At 44.5% G+C, this 23,881-nt stretch overlaps 1 protein-coding gene across 1 annotated transcript in view; it reads right to left on the reverse strand.

Moving 5' to 3' along the window:
• Window positions 1-23,881, reverse strand: part of CENPK (centromere protein K) — a 120,324-nt gene that overhangs the window by 71,836 nt on the left and 24,607 nt on the right. Inside the window, exons 3-4 of the mRNA XM_069749424.1 lie at window positions 21,063-21,191; window positions 3,221-3,277 (exon numbers count right to left, since the gene is read on the reverse strand). Coding sequence (XP_069605525.1) covers window positions 3,221-3,277; window positions 21,063-21,191 — 186 coding nt within the window. The remainder of the gene's footprint in view (window positions 1-3,220; window positions 3,278-21,062; window positions 21,192-23,881) is intronic.

The raw sequence follows: 23,881 nt of genomic DNA on the forward strand, positions 1-23,881 counted from the left end.
TGGAAGACTCTATTTCTATTTGTCCAGACATAGAAAACTGAATGTGCAAAATTTGAATAGACATTGTTTTGTTCTTCTACCTCTGACTATTAAAAAATCTTAACGTTTCAACACTATTTTATTTTTTTTTTCAATAAAATGTATAAAACCTGTTATTTTTTGGGGGAGATTCACCTTATTTTGAGGTGCCCATATGTCAGAAAACCTCAAACAAAACCACATTTTAAAAGCTGCATCCCTCAAGGTAGTCAACACTGCATTCAGGAAGTATGATAACCCTTCAGGGGCTTCACAGGAATTAACAAAATATGGGAGGAAAATTTAAAATGTTTTTCTTTTTAGTAAAACGTTGACCAAATGTTAATTTTTACAAGGGGTAGTAGGAGCATGTGGACCCCACAATTTGTTTTGTAATTTCTCCTGAGCACACCTGTCACAGGTTTACCCAGACACAGAGGGGTTAGAAGACCGAGGTGTCTGACTTTATGCACTCCTGAACGGGTTAATCTGTTCAGTTGAGAGCTCCTGGAGCTTTCCTGCTTTGATGGTCTCAGCTGTTTAGGTTTGGCCATTCCCCTCAGTATATATATTCGCCTATGGCAATCAGGAATTGCCAGTGTTAGTTGTATACTTCCTGGTTCTGGAGTTGGAGGTGTTGGTTGTTTGAGAAGACGTTTGTAGTGTTGTTCAGAAGACTATTGCTTGGTGATTTGCCTGTGTGCATATCCTCACCCTATCCTATTTGCTTTTTTTCTTCCGTACAACCCAGTGTTCCACTCTGTTGTTTGTGAATGCATGTTTGTAAGATCATTTTATTTATCCCTGTACGCCTTCCCTTGTTATTCTGGTTTATGTATTCTTCTACACTACTATTCTCCACTTCCCTGGGTGGGGGAGGGGACAGATAAGAACTCAGTAAGGCACGAGGCCCCTGCGTCTTCAACATCAAAAGTAATCTGGGGAGCAGGGATAGCTAGGGCGCCTCTAGCTTTAGGGATAAATAAGGAGACCCTGGCCTTAGGATATCCTGCGACAATGTTGTAACAACACCGACACCGCATATGTGGTAAGATGCTACTGTTCGAGCACATGATAGCCCTCAATCAATTTATCTAGGTATCCATATGAATCCAAAGATGTACAGATGTTTCACAGAATCTTTTTTCATTTAGTGAAGAAAAAATGTTTTAGCTGCAGATGTTTAATTTTCACAAGGGGCAATAGGTAAAAATATTCTTTTGCATGAATTCTCACAAATTGCAATACCTCATACAGTAATGTGGCTGTACAGTTCTGTTTGGCCACATGGGAAGACTCAGGAGGGACAAAGCGCTATTTGACTATTGGAAAGTAGATTTTTATGGATTAGTTTGCAGACTCCATTTGTAGTGCCATTAGTTGAATATCCTCTCTCAAGTGACCCCAATTTAGAAATCAGACCCCTATGGGAATTTATTTACGGGTGTAGTAACTATTTTGGCTCCACAGGCATTTACCAGAAATAATTACGCAATTGATGTTGCATTATGAAAATTGCAATAAGCCAGTATTGTGTCAATTACATGGTGTCCAGCTTATACTTCTAGGGGCTCGCCCTGCAACTTAAGTGCGGTCACCCCACTACAGTAATGCCATATGTGTGAAGGTTAACTACAGATTAGAAACACTGAGGGGCTTAGGAAGTAAGGTGGATAATGGGAATCAGGAGTGCAGATTTCACAGGATTTCTTTTTTATTTTGGGATGGTGTGGGGTCCATGGTGCTTTTCTAGAGCCCATGTGCTACCAGTAGTGTAAAAGTCACCTATATTGTTTTAGCACATGATGGACCTGAGTGGGGCTTTTTTGTGGGATGACGTCAAGCTTTTTTGGGTAGCATTTTGGGGTACATAACATTTTGGATCACATTTAATGCTCGGTTCTCATTTATTCTGTGATCTACACTGAGCACTTACTTTGAAGTTTTCATCTAAAAACTCAAAAACTGTTATTCAGATGGAACCCTTGTTAAAACCATTCACTGTATTGAGTCACTTTGGTGGTATCCGTCTTTTTAGAGGTGCACAATGCATTCTCAACTGAGCTTTAGCGCATACATAAAATGATGGGACATGGCCAGGAAAGAGGCCAGATGAAATCCAAAGTTTCATTTTGGTTTTATTTGTTAATCTGCTTAAGGGACTTGAACCTTTGATCTATATACTTCAACACTACAGTATTGCAGTGTATAGAGTAATTTCAGTTTCCTGAGAAGCTCAGCTTACAGCTGAACCTTGGAGGAGGACTTAGGCCTCTTTCACATTTCGGTCGGTACGGGGCAGTCGCAAACCGTCGGCCCGATGTACCGACGGACGTTGTGCAAAATTGTGCACAACGTGGGCAGCGGGTGCAGTTTTCCGATGCATCCGCTGCCCATTATGAAGTCCAGGGAGGAGGGGGCGGAGTTCCGGCCGCGCATGCGTGGTCGGAAATTGGGGATCCGACGGACAAAAAAACGTTCCCTTGAACGTTTTTTCGTCACGATGGACCGCAAAAACACGACGAATCCGTTGCACGACGGATGCGACATGTGGCCATCCGTCGCAATCCATCAAAAACGCATCCTGCGGGCACATTTGCAGGATCCATTTTTTTACCAAAACGACGGATTGCGACGGGTTGCAAAAAATCGAAGTGTGAAAGAGGCCTTAGGTGCAGTCATGGGACTTTCAACAATTCCCTTATCTGCTATGGTAACATGCTGGCTCTCTGCGATCGCATCACAGGGGGTGGGAGAGCGATAGGGGCTGCTGCAGTAGTTGACTGCACCATGTAAATGGTTAACAGCAGTGATTAGAGCTAGCTGCTGCTGTTACAGGCAGATATAACACAGCCGGCATCTGCCACTTTTGATGTAGGCTCAGCTCTTCAGTCTGCTTCATACAGTCCACAGTGACCTGGTCTGCTCAACTTTTTTCCCCGTCCCCCAAAAAAAGAGACCCCAATGCCCTAAAGACTAATTATGTTCAAAGACACCTGCCATTTAAAGAGGTGCCTTCAAAAAAGGTTAAAAAAACAAACAAAAAACAAATAGACAGGAAAACAAAGTTTCAGTGTTTGTTATTTTTTTTATTTTATTCTACTAACCCCAAATAGACACGAGAATGTAGTCTAAATATTCCCTATTGAGGAAGTGAGAAACAAGTGAAATGACGAATAATAGCATGGGTGTTTTGTCTCACCTGCACATCAGAAACAGGCTCAGCTCTATGTTCCATTCCCATGATCTGATTCCGATACTGTTTAGAAACATGAAGAAAATCAGTTCTACATACACAGAAAGAAAACGCCGGTTATAAAAATCACACACGACTAAGGATTTGTACTTTTTCCTCCTTCCAAACATCCAGACAATGCACACACATAACTTGTCTTAGGATCTGCTGCTCACACCTGCATTCAGATATTACATTTGTCTCCTCTATTTTAGAAATAGACAATTGGAATTAAAGAGGTATAGCTACGGTATATTATACATTCATGGCATATCAACCAAGGGTCCCATATCAATCTCAAAAATGGGGCCTCATTACATGCTGCTTTCAGTGACGACGTGGTCTAAACAGTGGGATCTCAATGATTATTATAATTTGAGAGTCCTCAGTGGCTGATACCTTTTAATTACTAACTGAAAAGGGTAACAAATTGCAAGCTTTTGAGACTACTCATGTCTCTTCATCAGAATAAGACACAATCTGAAGAGTCACATATTTATACACACACAGAACAGAAATAATGTCACAGATAAGACAAGTGATGTGAAGCAGAACTATCATTATGGGAGAGGGATAAACAGTTGTGGCCATAAATATTGGAACAGTTCATAGATAAGGAGTGTGAAACTTTTATTCTCCTGTGACTGAGGTCTGGTCCATGGTTGTGATGCCTCCAAATGGTCGGAGAAGCACATTCCTTAGCTGATATAGAAAAACATAAATCCATGCGACACATTCATTCCTGCACTGAGCGTGTCACAGGTTGCCATAAGTGTATACTCCGAAATTTTCTTGTTGCTCTTAGATTTGAAGTTACCTTTTAATACAAGTAGTATTGTGTCAATGGTGCTGTGATCAGCCAAAATGTTTGGCTACAGGTAAATCTATTCTTTTTTTTCTTTAATTGTGTGGCGATGAGAATTCATCCTTGTTCTAAGTTTTTGCCCTGTCTCCCCTACATGCAGACCCCCACCTTGACATTTGGTACATATAATTAAGTACACTTTTACTTCACTCACAGATGCAGAGAAAAAGAGCTTTCCGTGTGTTAGGGTATCAAGAGACTTTATAGCAGGGCTGTGGAGTCAGAGTCAAGGAGTCGAAGCCCACATTTTGGTGGATTCAGAGTCATGGAAACTGAGGAGTCGGAGGTTTCGCTTATCGACTCCACATGTCAGGGCTGTGGAGTCAGAGTCGTGGAGTCGGAGCCCATGTTGGTGGAGTCAGAGTCATGGAAATTGAGAAGTCAGAGGTTTGACTTACCGACTCCACAACCCTTCTTTATAGCAGCTTATCTCCACTAGATCAGAGTCAATTGAAAACTTAAGTGACAGAGACTGCAGAGAGGAAAACGTTTGACAATGTAGGATACAAGTCATATAATGGTAGAAATTCTGATATTCCTCATGCACAGAATTGATCAGTTTGAAAAGTTACTAGAAAGTTTGGTTATCCTTTAACAAAGCAGAGTGTATGAAAGTTAACCAGAATACCGCTGTTCAGATTTGGTTAAGAATACCACTGATTTTATTACATTACATCATTTTTATAGTATTTGGCTCACAATTATTCTATTCTACAAAAAAAAATTCCAGAAAGGAAATTGGACAGCAATGCTCTGGACGTATATTCTATGCAAGTGCCAAGACCCTTAACCTATTTCAGGCAACCTTCCAGAGTGATGACAAGTTTACAGTCTTATCAAGGCAGGTGTTTTTCTTCTAACACCATCTTATTTAAAGTATTTTATTAGACAGAAGAAAAGGTGAATAGAATTAATAAAAGGTGAAAATATATTAGAGAGAAAAACTTTACCAAGATAGTGGCTTCAGTAATGATAAAAATGGCAGACATTTAGTAGAGAGCCTTTCTGGCAATTCTCCCTGGGACATTGCAATTAGGAAAAATAGCACCCCTCTAAAAATCAGAAACCATTTCTCTAGTGCAAATGACAAATAGCAGCACTGAATGCCACAGAGATCCTAGAACCATAACTCGGGTTATCAGCCAAAGTCCTTGTAACTGCTAAATAGGTAAGAATATTGCTAATACATTTTACTCTTTAGTAGCACCGGACTGAAGATTTTTTTTATTATTATTATTTATTTGCCTCCTATTCGCAAAATTAAGCAATTTTCTAAAATGACATAGTTAATAAAAAAAAACTATTATTTTGTGGATGTAGAGTCTGTTTAACTACTTCACATAGCAGGTTGTGTTGCTACTTTTGACAGAAATCACACTGCTCCTGGAAGTGTCAGGTCTCCTGCGCTTCCTGTCCCCTCGCTCAGTGTTAAAGGGGTTGTCGGGTCTAAAATGAAAACTCTGTGTGACTGCAGACTTTTGAATCCTCCCAATGCATGCACTGGGCACTGCTAAGATTCGTCGTTCTCTGCCCTGGGAACGGCAGTTAGGTAAGAGAGGGTTGAAAACTTCTTGATTACCGGTATGTTGCGCACTGTAGACAAAGGAACATCGAAATCTCTGGAGATCGACTTGTAACCATGATATTGTTGATATTTTTCAACAATTTCTCATTTTCTCTTTCTATTCACCATGCTTTGTGTAGCACACACAGACATACAATGCAAAGATTGAGTCAACATCTCCCCTTTCTATTTGGTTTCATGTGTGATTTTCAAATCGCCCACACCTGTTACTTACCACAGGTGAGTTTGAGCGAGCATCATATGCTTGAAATAAAGTTGTTTACCCACAATTTGTTTACCCACAATTTTGGAAAGGTGCCAACAATTTTGTATGGCCCATTTTCGGGGTTTTGTATGAAATAATGCCCTATGTGCCTTTTTTTCTGTTGTTTTGTGTTGTTCAAATACACACAAAGGAAATAAGCATGTGTATAACAAAACACTTATAACTGCAATAAATTTTTGAGAAACACTTAATTTTCTTGAACAATTACAAAGGTGTCAACACTTTCATCCGAGACTTTATATCTCGGCTGTTAACCATATCCCTGCTGCAAGATCTTGACGGCATTATATGTCTCTCCAATTACCATATTCCTGATGCAAATTCCTGACTGTGTATACATCTCAATTGTTAACCCGTACCCCTGATGCAAGTTCCTGAATGTAAATTCATCTCTGCTACTAACCATATCACGGTTGCAAATTTCAGACTTCATATATGTCTCTGCCATTAACCATTTCGATTTCACTACTAATTATATCCCTTTCTCGGGTTCCTGACTAGATATACATTTTTGCTTTTAAGCATATCCCTGCTGCAAGTTCCTAACTGCATATACTGCAAGTCTTGCAATTAACCATACCCCTGTCGTTATTACCATACCCCTGCTGCAATTTACAGACTGCAGATAGGTTTCTGCTAGTAACTATATCCCTGCTGTAAGTTCCTGACTGCACATACATCACTGTTAATAACCATACCCTTGCTAGAAATTCCTGACTGCATATACATCTCTGCTATTCACCATATTCCTGCTACAAGTTAATGGTTGCAAATACATCTCAGCTGTTAACCCATATCCCTGCTTAAAGTTCCTGACTGCTTATACATCTCTGCTATTAACCATATCCCTGCTGCAAGTTCCTGACTGCATATACTTCTCTGCTATTCACCATATTCCTGCTACAAGTTAATGGCTGCATATACATGTCTCTGCTTAAAGGGAACCTGTCAGGTCCCCCATGCCCTCCAACCCAGCAGCATTCACTTATTTAAAAGGAAATTCCCTGAGTAACCATACCTGTATAACGCTTTTCTGTAAAAATGAGTCTTAAAAAAAAGCATTTATATTATCCCAGTTTCACATGCTAATTAGCGCTGTGATTAGTCGATGGTGCATTAGTTGCCCCAGACTAATCTTTCCATGTTATCACCCCCTGTGGACGTGATGACATAATTTGCAGAAGCTGTCATCATCGCCAGCTCCTGCAAATATCGCAAACTTGCACTTCATATTTCAGCAGTGTAACTGCACCTGGATGTACGCTTCCCAGACTCAGAGACAAACTGCGCATGGCCGGAAGCCATCTTCTGAACTTCTGGTCATGCGCACTGCACCATTGAAGCAGAGAACCGTACACCCAGCTTCTGAGGTGCACTGCGCATGACCGGAAGTTCATATTCACCCAGTATGAAATACATCCATCTTATGGTGAATTTCACACTGGTTCAATATGGTAAATACTGCAGCTTCCTATGTGAGGGTGGTATATAAAAATAGACACTGTCCTGAAAATTTTGATCAGGTATGGAAGTCTTGGTTTTATTCCCCTTTGACTCACATTAGTCCCCAGGTGATGAATCATAGAATGTTAGAGTTGGAAGGGACTTCCACTCTCATCGTTTCCAACCTCCTGCTCAATGCAGGAGTCACTAAACCATCTCATCACAGACAGATTTCTGTCCAGCCTCTATTTGAAGACTTCAATTGAAGGAGAACTCACCACCTCTCGTGGCAGCCTGTTGCAATCATTGATCACCCTCACTGTCAAAAAGTTTTTTCTAATATCTAATCTGTATCTTCTCCCTTTCAGTTTCATTCCATTGCTTCTCGTGTTTCCATACACAAATGAGAATAATGATGATCCCTCTACACTGTGACATCCCTTCAGATATTTGTAGACAGCTTTAAGTCTCCTCTTAGCCTTCTTTTTTGCAAGCTAAACATTTCCAGTTCCTTTAACCATTCCTCGCTGGACATACTTTGCTGTCCGCTCACCATCCTTGTAGCTCTGAACTAGCTCCAGTTTTTCAATGTCTTTTTTAAAATGTGGTGCCTAGAACTGGACACATTATTCCAGCTAAGGCACGACCAAGGAGTAGAGGGGGTATAATTACTTCACGTGATCTAGACTCTATGCTTCTCTTAATACATCCTAGAACTGTGTTTGCCTTTTTGCTGCAGCATCATAGTGTTGACTCATGTGTAGTCTATGAACTATTAGTATACCCAAGTCTTTTTCACATGTGCTGTTGCTTAACACTATTCCTCCCATTCTCAAGATGTAATTTTTGCTTTGTTTTTATCCCAGATGTAGAATTTTGCCTTTATCCCTTTTAAATACCATTCTATTAATTGCTTCCCATTGTTCAAGCTTATCGAGATCCTTCTGAATCCATTCTGTCCTTTCTAGTGTTAAGGTACCTTCACACATAACGATTTCGTTAACGATATCGTTGCTTTTTGTGACGTAGCAACGATATCGTTAATGAAATCGTTATGCGTGACAGCTAGGGTTGAGCGAAACGGATCGTTCATTTTCAAAAGTTGCCGACTTTTGGCAAAGTCGGGTTTCATGAAACCCGACCCGATCCCTGTGTGGGGTCGGCCATGCGGTACGCGACTTTCGCGCCAAAGTCACGTTTCGTATGACGCGCTTGGCGCCATTTTTTCAGCCAATGAAGGAGCGTGGGCAGAGTGATGACATAGGTCTCAGGGGCGTGGACGCCTATCATTATCTTGTCGCTTGTGCGCTGTAGCGATTTGAAATGTGTAACACCAGCTTTTCTGTTCAGGGACGGAGGAGAGAGAGAGGAGAGAGAGAGAGAGATATCCCCCGACTAAAGAGCCCGATATGTCATGGACTCCTATACCCCACCCTGGAAACATCCCTTATCCTCAAAAAGGAATTTGATATTCCCTGGACCTCTATATGCCTCCCCTCCCCCACATTTTTACCATATGCTTTGGCAATGCTAACATGTACTTAGTCCTGCCAATAAAGCTCATTTGAATTTGAATTTGAGAGACAGAGAGAGAGAGCGAGAGAGAGAGAGAGAAAAAAAAAATTCCCATTGACTTTGCATTGGGTTTCGTGTTTCGGTCGATCCCCGACTTTTCGCCATAATCGGCCGATTTCACTCGACTCGACTTTAGAGATAGTCGGGTTTCGCGAAACCTGACTCGACCCTAAAAAAGTTAAAGTCGCTCAACCCTAGTGACAGCGACCAACGATCAGGCCCCTGCTGGGAGATCGTTGGTCGCTGGGAATGATCAGGACCTTTTTTTGGTCGCTGATCACCCGCTGTCATCGCTGGATCGGCGTGTGTGACGCCGATCCAGCGATGTGTTCACTGGTAACCAGGGTAAATATCGGGTTACTAAGCGCGGCCCCGCGCTTAGTAACCCGAAGTTTACCCTGGTTACACGGGGACTTCGGCATCGTTGGTCGCTGGAGAGCTGTCTGCGTGACAGCTCTCCAGCGACCACACAACGACCTAAACAGTGACGCTGCAGCGATCGGCATCGTAGTCTATATCGCTGCAGCATCGCTAAATGTGACGGTACCTTTAGTTATCCCTCCTAGCTTTGCATCGTCTGCAAATTTGATTAGTTTACCTTCAGTTCCCTTAACTAGATCATTTATAAAAACGTTGAACATTGCTAGGGCCAGGACAGAGCTTTGTGGTATCTCACTTGAAACACTATTCCAATTGGATGTGCAACCATTTATTACCACTCTTTGAGTACGATCACAGAGCCAGTTATGAATCCACCTAACCGTAGCTTTGTCAATCCCATACTTGGTCATTTTATCAATAAGGATAGTCTGAGATACTTTATCAAATGCTTTGCTGAAGGTGAGATAAACTACATCTACCAGATTTCCCTGATCCACCCAGTCAGTAATTCCATCATAAAAGGAAATTAGATTAGTCAGGCATCACTTGCTTGCTACAAACCCATGCTGGCTTTGGTAATTACTGTATTGTTATGCAAGTACTTACAGACATGCTGTTTAATAATTTGTTCAAAGATCTTTCCTGGTATAGATGTACGGCTCACTGGTCTGTAATTTCCTAGCTCCATCTCCTTTCCTTTTTTGAAGATAGGGACAACTTTTGCCCTTCTCAAATCTTCTGGGACTTCTCCTGTTCTCCAGGACTCTTCAAAGATTCTGGCTAGTGGTTGTGCAATTTCCTCTACTAATTATTTCAGTACCCTAGGATGTAATTCATCTGGACCAGATTTCAAATCATTTAAATTAGCTAAGTGTTCCCTCACCATCTCTCTGTTTATGGATAGTGTGGATTATTTAATTCCTTCAATAGCACCGTGAAGATAAATTGATGCTACAATTGCTTTCTTACAGAACACAGATGCAAAATAAAAATTTAATGTTTTGGCCTTCTCAACATCATTTTTGATCAAGTCACCCTTTTCATCCATGAATATTCTCTCATTATAGTATGTGATAATTGGTGCCTGACATAGGTGTCTTATGGTTTGGGTTAAGATATTAGATCCATGGTATGTCAAGGGCAAGGTTAACTTGGCAGGACTGTATTAATGAGCAATAAGAAATACTGTTTGTTCCTTCGCTCTACGATGCAAACTTTATATGTTGTGTAATCTTCAATAAAATGAATTGAAAAAAAAAACAAAACACAACACATCCCTGCTGCAAGTTCCTGACTGCATATATATCTCTGTTAATAATCATATTCTTGCTGCAAGTTCCTGATGGTATATACATCTCCTCTATTGACCATAATAACCATATCCCTGTAGCAAGTTTCTAATTGCATGTACATCTCTGCTATTAACCACAAGTTGGTTTCTTCACTTGATAAAGATGTCAGTACGGCACTGAAATGTGTAGTGGACAACAAAGAACCTTTAAATATTACTGCAGCAAGAGACTTTTTTCAGCACCCCTGCCAACTCTAAAACATATTTTATCCAGTTTTGTACAAATCTGGGGAAGCAGAGCACACTTGCCGCCATTAGCATTCTTGATTATGTTATTTAGGTGCTTTCCTAAGAGCCTATCTATCAAGGGGAGCCAAGTAATCTCTTTTTGGATGTCGGGTCAGCGGATCAAGATCGGAGCTAAGAAGAAACAAACATCCACAGGAGTTGTGCTGACACTAAAGAAACCTTGCAACAGAACTTTGAGGCATGCAGCAAACAAGAAGAGAAGTCAAAAGCATCCTCCTGAGGGGTCTCGGAAAATAAGCCCTGGTGACATTGTTTAGCCCCGGCCGTAAGAGGCCTTGCTGACCCCAAAAAGCTAAAATGGCAGGATGTAAGGCATTGTAAGCCTTGCTGAATCTGACAGCTGAGGGTTGCAGCTGTGAGTGTTGCCTGGTTGGTTATCAAAAATACAGGGGTACCCACGTCGTTTTTTTTTTTTAAGTATTTATTTACAGCGCAGGAGTTGGCTAATGAATACTCCCATCAGCCTCTCCTGCTCTCACTGTTATTAACGGCAGCAGGCGTCGACTGATGGGAGCAGTAGTCCCATCAGCTGACACCAATGACCGGAGGTAAACTTTATACCTCAATTCATATCTGCGTGCTCACGCTGTCTTTTGACAGTGTTGGAACCGCGTCTATTTAACCGGCAGTGATGATTTTACCGCTGATCAGAAGCGGTGTTTGCCGTGTTGTTATCCACATAACAGTATGGCAAACACTGGATGTTCGACCACCCATTCAAGTGAATGGGGTCCGGTTTTGGGCCCGGGTACTGCTCAGGTACGCAAACTCGAACTTTTTGTAACTCGTCGGCCGAACCCACCCGACCCAAACATCCAGGTGTCCGACTATCTCTAATAATGACCATTCAGTAACCAATTCTTCGGCAAATAGGAAAAGGGCGTCAAACCTCCTAGTCTACGTGTTTCTGGTGCAACTCCCATTAGTCAGCGTCTCCTCTACTGGTAGCAGCTGAAAGCCCGTGAGGTTATCGTGACATCACAGATCTCCACACCGTTGCTGTGAAGCTTCCTTCTGCATTCGGTTCTCACATTCAACCCTGTGTTCAGTGTTCTATGAGACTGGTAGCAGAAGATTACAACACCCTGCCATCTCCGTGGATTCGGGCTGAGATGATTTCACCTCAATCTCTTTAATAACAGAATGCTGTGCAGCATAGTTATAATGAAGACTGTAGATTAACAGTATGTCTGGGCTTCGGGAGCTAGAACATACATCTACAGACTAGCAGAGGGAAGCACGTAAATATTGCATCTTTTCCATGCATTCACTCACTTGTGATTTTGGTTGTAGTAAAATATAAATCTTTCAACTCCACTATGTTCCACTCCAGGAGTTAGCTTTATTCGCTGAAACAAAACACTGACCATTGTAGTGTGTGTGAATAAGGCCTGATCTGATGGGGTTTTGAAGACAGGTAAGTATAGTCCAGCTCGATCCAGCAAATTTAAAGTCACTCCATTGGCATGTAAGTAAAATCCATTTACAGTGCGGTCTAGCTTTCCAACAATGTATTTAGATGCTACATGCATTTATCGTTCTGGATAAATACATTTAAGGCTACGTTCACATTTGTGTTGTTGGGCGCAGCGTCGGCGACGGATATCGACGCATGCGTCCCTGTCTTTAATATGGGGGGCGCATGGACATGCGCCGGTATGCGTTGTCATGTGTTGTATGACGCATGCATTTTTTTGGCGCACCAGACAGGGCGCGGACGACGCTACAGGTTGCAGTTTTGATGTGTCACATTTCCGAAGAAAAACGCATGCAACGCACCTGCGTCGTAAATGCGCCAAAAAAACACATTAGTGTCTATGAAAAACGCATAGGGCGCAGGTGCCTGCGTTGAGCCGCATTTTTTGACGCATGCGCCTTTTGACTTAATGTATTTTTTGGGGGCGTTTTTGATCTTCAATTGTGTAGGACAACGCATGCGTCAAAAACAGGGATTTTTGTGTTACTCACCGTAAAATCCTTTTCTCCGAGTCGTTCATTGGGGGACACAGGACTGTGGGTGTATGGTACTGCCGCCAGGAGGCTGACACTAAGTAGATACAAAAAAAAAAAGAAAAAAAAAAAAAAAAAGTTAGCTCCTCCTCCATAGTATACACCTTGCCACTGGCCCTGACAGCTCCAGTTTGGTGCACAAGCAGTAGGAGATAGAGAAAACAAAACAGCATTAGAGCAAAGACAACATGTCTAGAATAATACTACTGTCTGAAGAGCCCATAGACAAATAACAAGATGAATAGGGAGGGAGCTGTGTCCCCCAAAGAACGACTCGGAGAAAAGGATTTTACGGTGAGTAACACAAAAATCCCTGTTTCTCCATCGTCTCATTGGGGGACACAGGACTGTGGGATGTCCCAAAGCAGTCCCAGGGTGGGAAGAAAAGAAAAAAACTCACTGGAATAAACCCCTAGGCATTTACCGCCTATAGGTGCGATACTGCAGCCTGCAGAATTTTCCTTCCCAAACTTGCATCAGCAGAGGCCTGAGTGTGGATATTATGTTTAGAGAAGGTGTGCAGGCTGGACCAAGTTGCCGCTTTGCAAACCTGCTCTGCTGAAGCTTGGTGCCGAAGCGCCCAGGAAGCCCCTACCGCCCGAGTAGAGTGTGCCCTGATCCCAGCCGGGATGGCTGCACCCTTGATACGGTAGGCCTCCTGAATAGTGGCTCGTATCCATCTGGCTAAGGTCGACCTAGAGGCTGCGAGTCCCTTTTTATGACCCACAGGAAGAACGAACAGGACATCCGTCTTTCGAAAAGAAGCGGTCCGAGAAACGTATCTTCTCAGAGATCTCACCAAATCCAGAGTATGGAGAGCTTTTTACACCCGGTGTGTAGGCGCAGGACAAAAAGAAGGCAAGACAATGTCCTCATTGATGTGGAATGAGGAAACTACTTTTGGCAGAAAGGAAGGTGCTGGTCTCAGCACCACCTTATCCTGATGAAATTGTAGAAACGGCGCCTGACAGGACAAGGCCGCTAATTCCGATACCCGCCTAATGGAAGTTATAGCTACCAGAAACAAAACCTTCCAAGAAAGGTACATTAAAGGGACGTCTTGGAGGGGCTCAAATGGAGGTTCCTGAAGAGCAGTCAAGACCAAATTAAGGTCCCAAGCTTCTATCGGAGCTTTGTAAGGAGGGACTATATGAGAGACTCCCTGCAAAAAAGTTTTTACTTGCAGATTGGTAGCGATCCTGCGCTGGAAAAGAACCGATAAGGCTGATATTTGCCTCCTAAGGGTACTTGGAGCGAGATCTGAGTCTAGACCAGCTTGGAGAAAAGCTAGGACATTAGGAATGGAAAACCGAAGAGGAGGAAGACCCTTCTTCCTGCACCATGAGAGAAAGACTTTCCAGGTGTGGTGGTAAATGCGTGCTGAAACTGTCTTCCGAGCATTAATCATAGTGGAAGCTACTTTCTGAGAAAAACCGGCCTGGGTCAGAATCCAAGATTCAACGGCCAAGCCGTCAAACGCAGGGCCTCTAAGTTCTGGTGGAATATCGGCCCCTGCGACAGAAGATCTGGCTGCATTGGTAGCTGCCAAGGAACCCCGGCGATCAGCTGAACTAGGTCTGCGTACCATGACCTCCAAGGCCAATCCGGGGCGACTAGAATTGCTGGAACTCCCTCTAACTAGATCTTCCTGACTACCTTTGGAAGCAGCGCCAGAGGGGGAAACAGATATGGAAGACGAAATTGGTTCCAAGATAGGACTAGTGCGTCTACGGCAATTGCTCCTGGATCTCGAAACCGTGCAACGAACCTGGGTACTTTGGCATTCGACCCGGTGGCCATTAGATCCACGTCCGGGATTCCCCAGTGTTGGCATATCTGCCGAAAAACATCGGGGTGAAGAGACCATTCCCCGGACGCAAGACCCTGTCGGCTCAGAAAGTCCGCTGCCCAGTTCTCCTTGCCCGGGATGTAAACTGCCGAGATCACGGAGTGATTGTTCTCGGCCCAGCGGAGGACTTGCCCTACCTCGCGCATGGCTGATCTGCTGCGATTGCCCCCCTGATGATTTACGTAGGCCACAGCCGTGGCATTGTCCGATTGGATCCGCACCGGGCGACCCGCCAGAAGATGGTGAAAGTGCTGCAAAGCCAGCCAAATCGCCCTTATCTCCAACAGATTGATTGGAAGGGTTGATTCCCTTGGGGACCAACGACCCTGAGCCGTGTGCTGGTGAAACACTGCTCCCCAACCGAGAAGACTGGCGCCCGTAGTGACTACCAGCCAATGAACTGGAGGAAAGGCTTTCCCCTGAAGCAAGGAGGAACTCCTCATCCACCATATCAGGGATTGCCTGACCCCTGGAGACAGACGACACCTGAGGTTGCGAGACAAAGGACTCCTGTCCCAGGCTGACAGAAGTGCCTGTTGGAGTGGACGAAGATGGAATTGGGCGAATGGAACTGCTTCTATAGCCGCTACCATCCTGCCCAAGACCTTCATGCAGAACCGGATTGAATGGAAACTCGGCTGCCGAAGAATTTTTGCCTCCTGCCGGAGACAAAGCACCTTGTCCTGGGGTAAAATAGTTAGACCCCGAGAGGTGTAGAAGATCATCCCTAAAAAAGAAATCTTTCTAGATGGTTCTAGAGATGACTTCTTTAAATTGACCAGCCACCCTAGATGAGATAGGGTGTCCAAAGAGATGTTGACGTTGTCCCTGCATGCCTGAAAAGTTGATCCTTTGACTAAGAGATCGTCTAAGTATGGCAGAATGACTATGCCTCGAGAGTGCAGGATGGACACCACTGTTGCCATCACCTTCGTGAACACCCTGGGAGCAGTGGCGAGCCCGAAAGGTAATGCTGTGAATTGGAAGTGTCGCTCGCCTATGGAAAACCGTAGAAATCTTTGATGTGGAAGAAATATAGGAACGTGCAGATAGGCGTCTTGAATATCTATGGAAGCTAGGAATTCTCCCCTTTCCATAGCCGCAATGACTGAGCGGAGAGATTCCATACGGAAGTGACGAGTGCTGACAAATTTGTTCAAACACTTTAGGTCCAGAATGGGTCTCACGGTCCCATCCTTTTTGGGAACCGTAAACAGATTTGAATAGAATCCTTGGAACCTTTCTTCCTTTGGAACAGGGACAATGACCCCGTTGGACTGAAGAGACTCGACTGCTCTGAATAAAGCTCTTAGACGGGTTTTTGAACTGGGAAGACTGGATGGAAAAAACCGGCCTGGAGGGAGATAGGAAAACTCTATTTTGTACCCTGAAACCACCAGGTCTCTTACCCATCTGTCGTGAACAACTGACAGCCAGGACTGATGGAACAGTAGTAGGCGACCGCCTACTCTGTTGGAAGCGACGAGAGGCTGCCTCCAGTCATTTAGCCAAAGACCGAGGATATCTAGATCCCCTAGATCTTGACGGTTGATACCGCATTCTTGCCAATGGATTGGCCCAATAGGAGACCTGGTGCTCCCTGTCTTGGATAGACCGACTTGGGGGACCTGCGCTTGGTGCTGCAGACCACCGGGAGTTACGAAAGGATTTAAACCTTGCTTAAAACTGGCGACGAAAAGGTTGCTTAACCTTTTGTTGAGGAAGGAAATTACTTTTACCTCCAGTGGAATCAGATATAAGCTGATCCAATTTTGCGCCAAAAAGTCGGCCACCTTGATAAGGGAGGGATGTAAGGGACTTTTTTGAAGTAGAGTCAGCCCGCCAATTTCTTAGCCATAGGGCCCTTCTGATAGCAATAGCATTTGCAGCAGCCAATGCTGAACAATTTGCCGCATCCAAGGATGCATTAATCAGATAATTTCCCGCTAAAGATATCTGATTTGACATCTCTATCACCTCTACAGGAAACCCCTTATCCTGAAGAGCTTTAAGGTACCGTCACACATAACGATATCGTTAACGATATCGTTGCTTTTTGTGATGTAGCAACGATATCGTTAAGGAAATCGTTATGTGTGACAGCGACCAACGATCAGGCCCCTGCTGGGAGATCGTTGGTCGCTGAGGAAAGTCCAGAACTTTATTTTGTCGCTGGATCTCCCGCTGACATCGCTGGATCGGCGTGTGTGACGCCGATCCAGCGATGTCTTCACTGGTAACCAGGGTAAACATCGGGTTACTAAGCGCAGGGCCACGCTTAGTAACCCGATGTTTACCCTGGTTACCAGCGTAAACGTTAAAAAAACAAACACTACATACTTACCTTCAGCTGTCTGTCCCCGGCGCTCTGCTTCTCTGCACTCCTCCTGCATCCTGTGTCAGCGCCGGCCAGCCGGAAAGCACAGCGGTGACGTCACCGCTCTGCTTTCCGGCTGACCGGCGCTGACAGTGCAGAGGAAAGCACAGCGTCGGAGGACAGACAGCTGAAGGTAAGTATGTAGTGTTTGTTTTTTTAACGTTTACGCTGGTAACCAGGGTAAACATCGGGTTACTAAGCGCGGCCCTGCTCTTAGTAACCCTATGTTTACCCTGGTTACCGGGGACCTCGGGATCGTTGGTCGCTGGAGAGCGGTCTGTGTGACAGCTCTCCAGCGACCAAACAGCGACGCTGCAGCGATCGACATCGTTGTCGGTATCGCTGCAGCGTCGCTTAGTGTGACGGTACCCTTAGTTACGGACTCTGACCAAGCTATCATAGCTTTGGCAACCCATGTGGCCGCAAAAGACGGCACGAGGGCTGACCCTGAAGCCTAAAACACAGACCGAGCTAGACTCTCTATGAGCCGATCAGTCGGATCCTTAATAGCCGACCCATTAGGAAGAGACAGCAACGTGCTAGAGGCTAAACGTGACATGGGGGGATCCACTGAAGGGGATTCTGCCCACTTTTTACAAAGCTCAGGTGCGAAAGGATACCTTGCATCTAGGGACTTCTGGCCTAAGAACCTGGTCGCTCCATGTGACGTTGGACTAAATCCTCAAACTCAGGATGAGTAGAAAACACCTTATGAGGTTGCTTGAATTTCTTAAAGGACACCTTATGACCAGAAGGTAAGATGGCCACATCCTCTACTCCCAAAGTCTGGTTAACGGCCTCAATGAGACTGTCAACAGATTCCTGATAACCAGGAGCTTCTAAATCAAAAGACCCCTCTGAGTCATAGTCCGAACCGTGTTCACTCAATTCCGCAGGAGAGGGAGATCGAGAGATGGAATTCAAAGATGCTAATGCACCTGACGGACCGGGAGACACTGTGTGGGTTCGTTTCCCCCGTGTCTGCCTAGAGGGAGCACGGCCCCTGCAGGCCGGAGGATCCTGAGAATCGGAGGATCTTTCCAAAACAGGCGGATGAATGTCCCTGACAGGGGCTTGAAGGGACTCAACCGCCTTTGTTAGAGACGCCATAGACTGCGTTAATGATATGACCCACTCAGGGGGAGACACTGCCGACTCAGGTACAGGCACACCCGGCAGGATAGCAGGCGGGGTAGCAGACAGGGTAGCAGACGGGTGCTCCTGCACGCGCTCGGAATCACAAGCCTCACAGAGATGGTTAATTTGCGCATGTGGAAAAGCAGACCGACAGGTAATGCATGAGGTATAGAGAATTGAGTGAGTCTTAGTGTTTCTAGACATGATGACCATTGCTGCCGCTATGCTCCGTATCTCCTTATGAGCTACTAGGTCTAGAACAAATACTGCTGTCAGGCTGAGGGAAGTAGCACTTACCCCAGTCCTGTGTCCCCGTATGTTCTCCAACACTGAACCATGTCTCCTGTGCAAATCACACATATGAACTAGATTACAGGGCGGATGCCTGAGAAAGTGGGAGGAGTTACCGCGCATGGACCTTGACTAGGCCGAAGCAGGGGACTAGATTTTACTCCTTCCCATGCTCTCCCAGGAAAGCTGGGTGCGCGAAACCGGAAGTAAACCGCCGCCGATGGAGGCGGGACTTCCGCCCAAGCCCCAGACTACAAGACCCATAATGCCACAGGCCGCACAGAAAACCGGAAGCTGACGAAAAAGGGGCGGGATTTCCGCCCACGCCCCAGACTACAAGATCCATAATGCCTCAGGCCGCACAAAGAACCGGAAGCTGCCGAAAAAAGGGGCGGGACTTCCGCCCATGCCCCTGCTGAAGACGCCCATGTCCTTGCTTATGGGGAATAACGCTGGAACCCAGCACAGCGCCGGAAATAGTCACCACCTGTGCAGTACCAGCAGAACACGCGATGAAGCAGGAGCCCCCCCCTGCAGCCCTCTGACAGCGCATGAGGTCAGACAAAAAAACTCACATATAAATATATCTATATATACAGTATATATATATATATATATATATATATATATATCTCTATCTATATATATATATATATATATAGATAGATATATATCTATATATATATATATATATATCTCTATCTATCTATCTATATGGGCAGCACGGTGGCGCAGTGGTTAGCACAGCAGCCTTGCAGCGCTGGAGTCCTGGGTTCTAATCCCACCCAGGACAACATCTGCAAAGAGTTTGTATGTTCTCTCCGTGTTTGCGTGGGTTTCCTCCGGGCACTCCGGTTTCCTCCCACATTCCAAAGACATACTGATAGGGATTCTAGATTGTGAGCCCCATCGGGGACAGTGGTGATAATGTGTGCAAAAAACTGTAAAGCGCTGCGGAATATGTTAGCGCTATATAAAAATAAAGATTATTATTATTATTATATATATAGATATATATGTATATATATATATATATATAGATATATATATAAAGACGGTACAGGCACCCTAACTCCTTACACCCTTCAGAAGGTGAGGAGAGGGACCGTCTGCCTCCTTTAAACACCGTAGCCCGTGCATTGGTGATGAAGTGGAGGCTGCATGGACAAGGAATGAATGCCCGTACAACCTAGGGTTCCGTTACCTCAGGGTGGTCAGGTTCTTAGTCCGGCAAAAAATCCCACGTCGCGGGAGAGGATACGTGGAGGCGACACTCCACGTGCTCGCCCGTTGTTGGTTTGGGGAGATCGGACCCCTTCAAAAGGCCCCTGTCTTATCTTCAGAGAAAAAAGCATCTGGGAAAACCCAGAGATGTGCCTCCTACAGACACTAAGCATAAACTGGAGCTGTCAGGGCCAGTGGCAAGGTGTATACTATGAAGGAGGAGCTTTTTTTTTTTTTGTATCTACTTAGTGTCAGCCTCCTGGCGGCAGTAGCATACACCCACAGTCCTGTGTCCCCCAATGAGACGATGGAGAAAACGCTGCGTTGTGTATGCGTTTGACATGCGTTGTGCGTTGCGTCACTGACGCTGCGCCCAACAGCGCAAATGTGAACGTAGCCTAAAATGCTTCATGCATTCATGATCCAGGATTAGGAATGCATGCAGTGCTCGAAATGAGTTGGTGGAAAGTTACACCATACTGTAAATGGATTTTGACTGCGTATGAACAAAAGAGTGATTTTGTGATTTTTACATACCGGTAACTGGCTCGAGATGGACAATACTTACCTGATTCAGTACTGATAATCAAACAGCAATGGTGAAACTGCAGGCTCCCCAGGGACAGCAAATGTAGTTGGATGACCTGGTATTTTCTACAAATTTCTAAACGGCGTTTCTGTTTTACAGAAATAAAGATTAAAGGGGTAGTTCCATCACAAATGATGGCACATCACTTTTTGATCTTGGGGTTCCCCATTCAATCTGAAGTATGAATGGTTCCTAGCTGATTCAGCATTTTTATATTTTCACATTATTTCCATACACGTTGGTGCTCCAAACACCTGCTGTGCAGAGAACTAAAGTGATATACTTTAATGGCGATGGCTACATTTCTTCTGCACTGCTGTTGGCTGTTGCATCCAACATGCCAGATCCTTTTATTCTAAGTGAAGGTAGGCTGCCTGTATAGATCTCAGTGGCTTACTTCTCATTGTGAATATATGCACATATGGCCGAGCCAGCATCCATCGCAGTAAACTGGGTAAAATTGCATTCGAACAAACAAGAGACATCCAGCTAAGATATATATGGTCAACCGTAAGATACATGAACCGTAAGATACATGATTAGAGTTGTGGATAAAACTAGCACTAATAGATCGACAAAACACTGGGAATTTCAACATATGGTTATACATTTACATACCTGCTCAATTTGTGCCCATATTTCTTCACACTGTTGTATCAACTCCTCACTGCCTAGCTTGGTAGAAGTCAGCAAGTCGGGGGGGAGATCGTGCTGGTACACAGACATGTGTCGTGCAAGAAGTTCCGTCTAAAAGTGAAAACAACAGTTTTTAGAAAATATTTCACTACTTAGATGTAGAAGACAAAAGACAGAATACTAGAGACGATCTGTGCCAAAGGGCACACTTCATACAATAAATCTCCGACTGAGATGCATGTGAGCCCACTACAGGTGAACACTGGGGGTCCATACGTTTACACCTCGAACCTTTATCAAATGAATAATTATTTCATCAATGATCAATACATTGTTAAGGAAGAACTCCCATCACAGTTTTTGCCTTTTAATATATTGCTGTCATCATATTATATAGCACTGTGTACTTACAATTGCTCATTTTGCCTTTCTACCCAGCTAATTCTTCTCTTTTCTATTAGGTCTATGACATCAAAAAACGATGAGCTGAATCCTTATAAGCTCTATGTAAAAACAGGAGGTCAATTTTCCCTATATGACTCATAAGTCACTGCAAAAATCCCTAGCAGGTGGGAGGATGCAACAGCTGGGTCAGGAGTTGTAGAGGGGGATAATAAGTGCAGGGGAAAGAGATTTCCTGTGTAACAATGCTAGCCATTTGGGAGTGGAAAGAGGTATCACAGGAACTGTTTCCGGCTAGCTAATTTCACTCCCCATAAACCACATCACAGGAAAGCTTAAATACAGCACTTGTCCGGGAGATATAAATCACAGAGGTGGTTGTCCTCTGTGATGTAAATCTGGAATAATGGTCTAGTACACTTAGTATTAAGAGAAGTTAATTGGCCAAGACAGGGCCGGGTTTAATGTGAGCACCTGAAAAGTTGGTTGAGATGGCTGCTGACCATATCTCCATCTCTGGCTGTGATTTAAATTGTAAAATGGGACCTATTTATCTCACACATGTCCTGGGTGTGGAGGTATGCAGCCCTCCAGAATTGTGTGGAACCTGGTTTGACACTAGTTTAAATTTTCGCCCCAACAAATAGTATTCCAATGTGTCCACTGCCCACTTTATGGCCAAGCATTCCTTTTCTACAATGGAATAATGTTTCTCACATGCCGGCAGGTTGCTACTCAAGTAGAGAACAGGATGCTCCTCTCAGTGTATCTCCTGAGAAAGGACCACCCTTAATTCAACTTCTGAGGCATCTGTCTGGAGTACAAATTTCTTCTTAAAGTCAGCTACCAGGATCGGCTGCTTACAGAGAGCTACTTTAAGTTCTTTTAAGGTCATCTACGCCTCCGTAGTTTATTTGGCTACAATCGATTTTATTCTCTTAAAGGGAATCTGTCACCCCCAAAATTGCGGGTGAGGTAAGCCCACCGGCATCAGGCGCTTATCTACAGAATTCTGGAATGATATAGATAAGCCCCCGATGTTTCCTAAAAGATGAGAAAAAGACATTAGATTATACTCATCCAGGGGCGTTCCCGCTACGGTCCGGGTCCGGCGCCTCCCATCTTCATCAGATGACGTCCTCTTCTGGTCTTCACGCTGTGGCTCCTACACAGGCATTCTTTGTCTGCCCTGTTGGGGGCACAGCAAAGTACTGCAGTGCGCAGGCGTGGGCCTCTCTGACCTTTCCTGGCGCCTGCGCACTGCAGTACTTTGCTCTGCCCTCAACAGGGCAGACAAAGTATGCCTGCGTAGGAGCCGCAGCGTGAAGACCAGAAGACGACCTCATCTGATGAAGATGGGAGGCGCCGGACCCGTCTTCAAGGTTGATGAACCTTCTAGTTCACTTAACCCAGCTTTTATACCACTTCATCGGGGCCTTGCCATTTGGCCAAAAACTTACTCTATACCATGGGAATAATCACGAGAGCTTGGTCCCTGGGGCTGAACTGCCTCACCCTGGCTGACCGGTTGTATACCCAGGATTGTGCCTCTTGTGCCTGGAGGAGGTGTTCTTTTACCATGGGCATTACCTTTTCACCTTTGCAACCATCTCCTGCATGTGGGTGACATGCTCAAAGATACTGCAATGGGGCGTGATCTTGGCTTCTCAGGTTTGCTATAGCAAGCAGAGTCCGCAGAGGTTGGCCATACAGGAGTTCAAACGGGGGAGAATCCGGTACAAGCTTGTGGAACCTCACAGATGGAAAATAACAGATATGGGAGGAGACAGTCCAAGTCTGGGCCGTCCTTTTCTATGACCTTCTTAAGCATACTCTTTAAAGATTTATTGAACCTTTCCACAAGACCATCTTTCTAGGAATGGTAAATTGACGTCTTCAGTTGTGTAATTTGCAAGGCCTTACACAGTTCCCTCATCACCTTACTCATAAAGGGTGTTCCTTGTTCGGTCAGGATCTCCCTCGATAGTCTTGTTGGGGAAAAATGTGGACTAACTTACGGGCTATACTTTTCGAGGAAGAGTTTCTCAGGGGAACCGCTTCTGGTTACCATGTAGAAATGTTGAGGACAGCCAATATATATTGATGCCCAGAAGCAGACATAACAAGGGGGCCGACTAGGTTCATGACAATTCGCTCAAACGGCACCTCTATGATGGGAAGTGGCACAAGGGGATTTTGGAAGTGAGAGTTGGGAGCCGTTAACTGACAGGTGGAACAGGACTTCCAATACCTTAGGATTTCCCAGTGTCAATAGAACCTCTGAATAACCAGTTTTTGGGATTTGTCCACATGCAGATGTTTACCCAAGACATGTGAATGAGCCATGTCCAACACCATCCTTCTATATGGATGGTCCTGATTCCAACAATTGCTCCACT

Source organism: Ranitomeya imitator, chromosome 1 (assembly GCF_032444005.1).
Source record: "Ranitomeya imitator isolate aRanImi1 chromosome 1, aRanImi1.pri, whole genome shotgun sequence".
Lineage (NCBI taxonomy): Eukaryota > Metazoa > Chordata > Amphibia > Anura > Dendrobatidae > Ranitomeya > Ranitomeya imitator.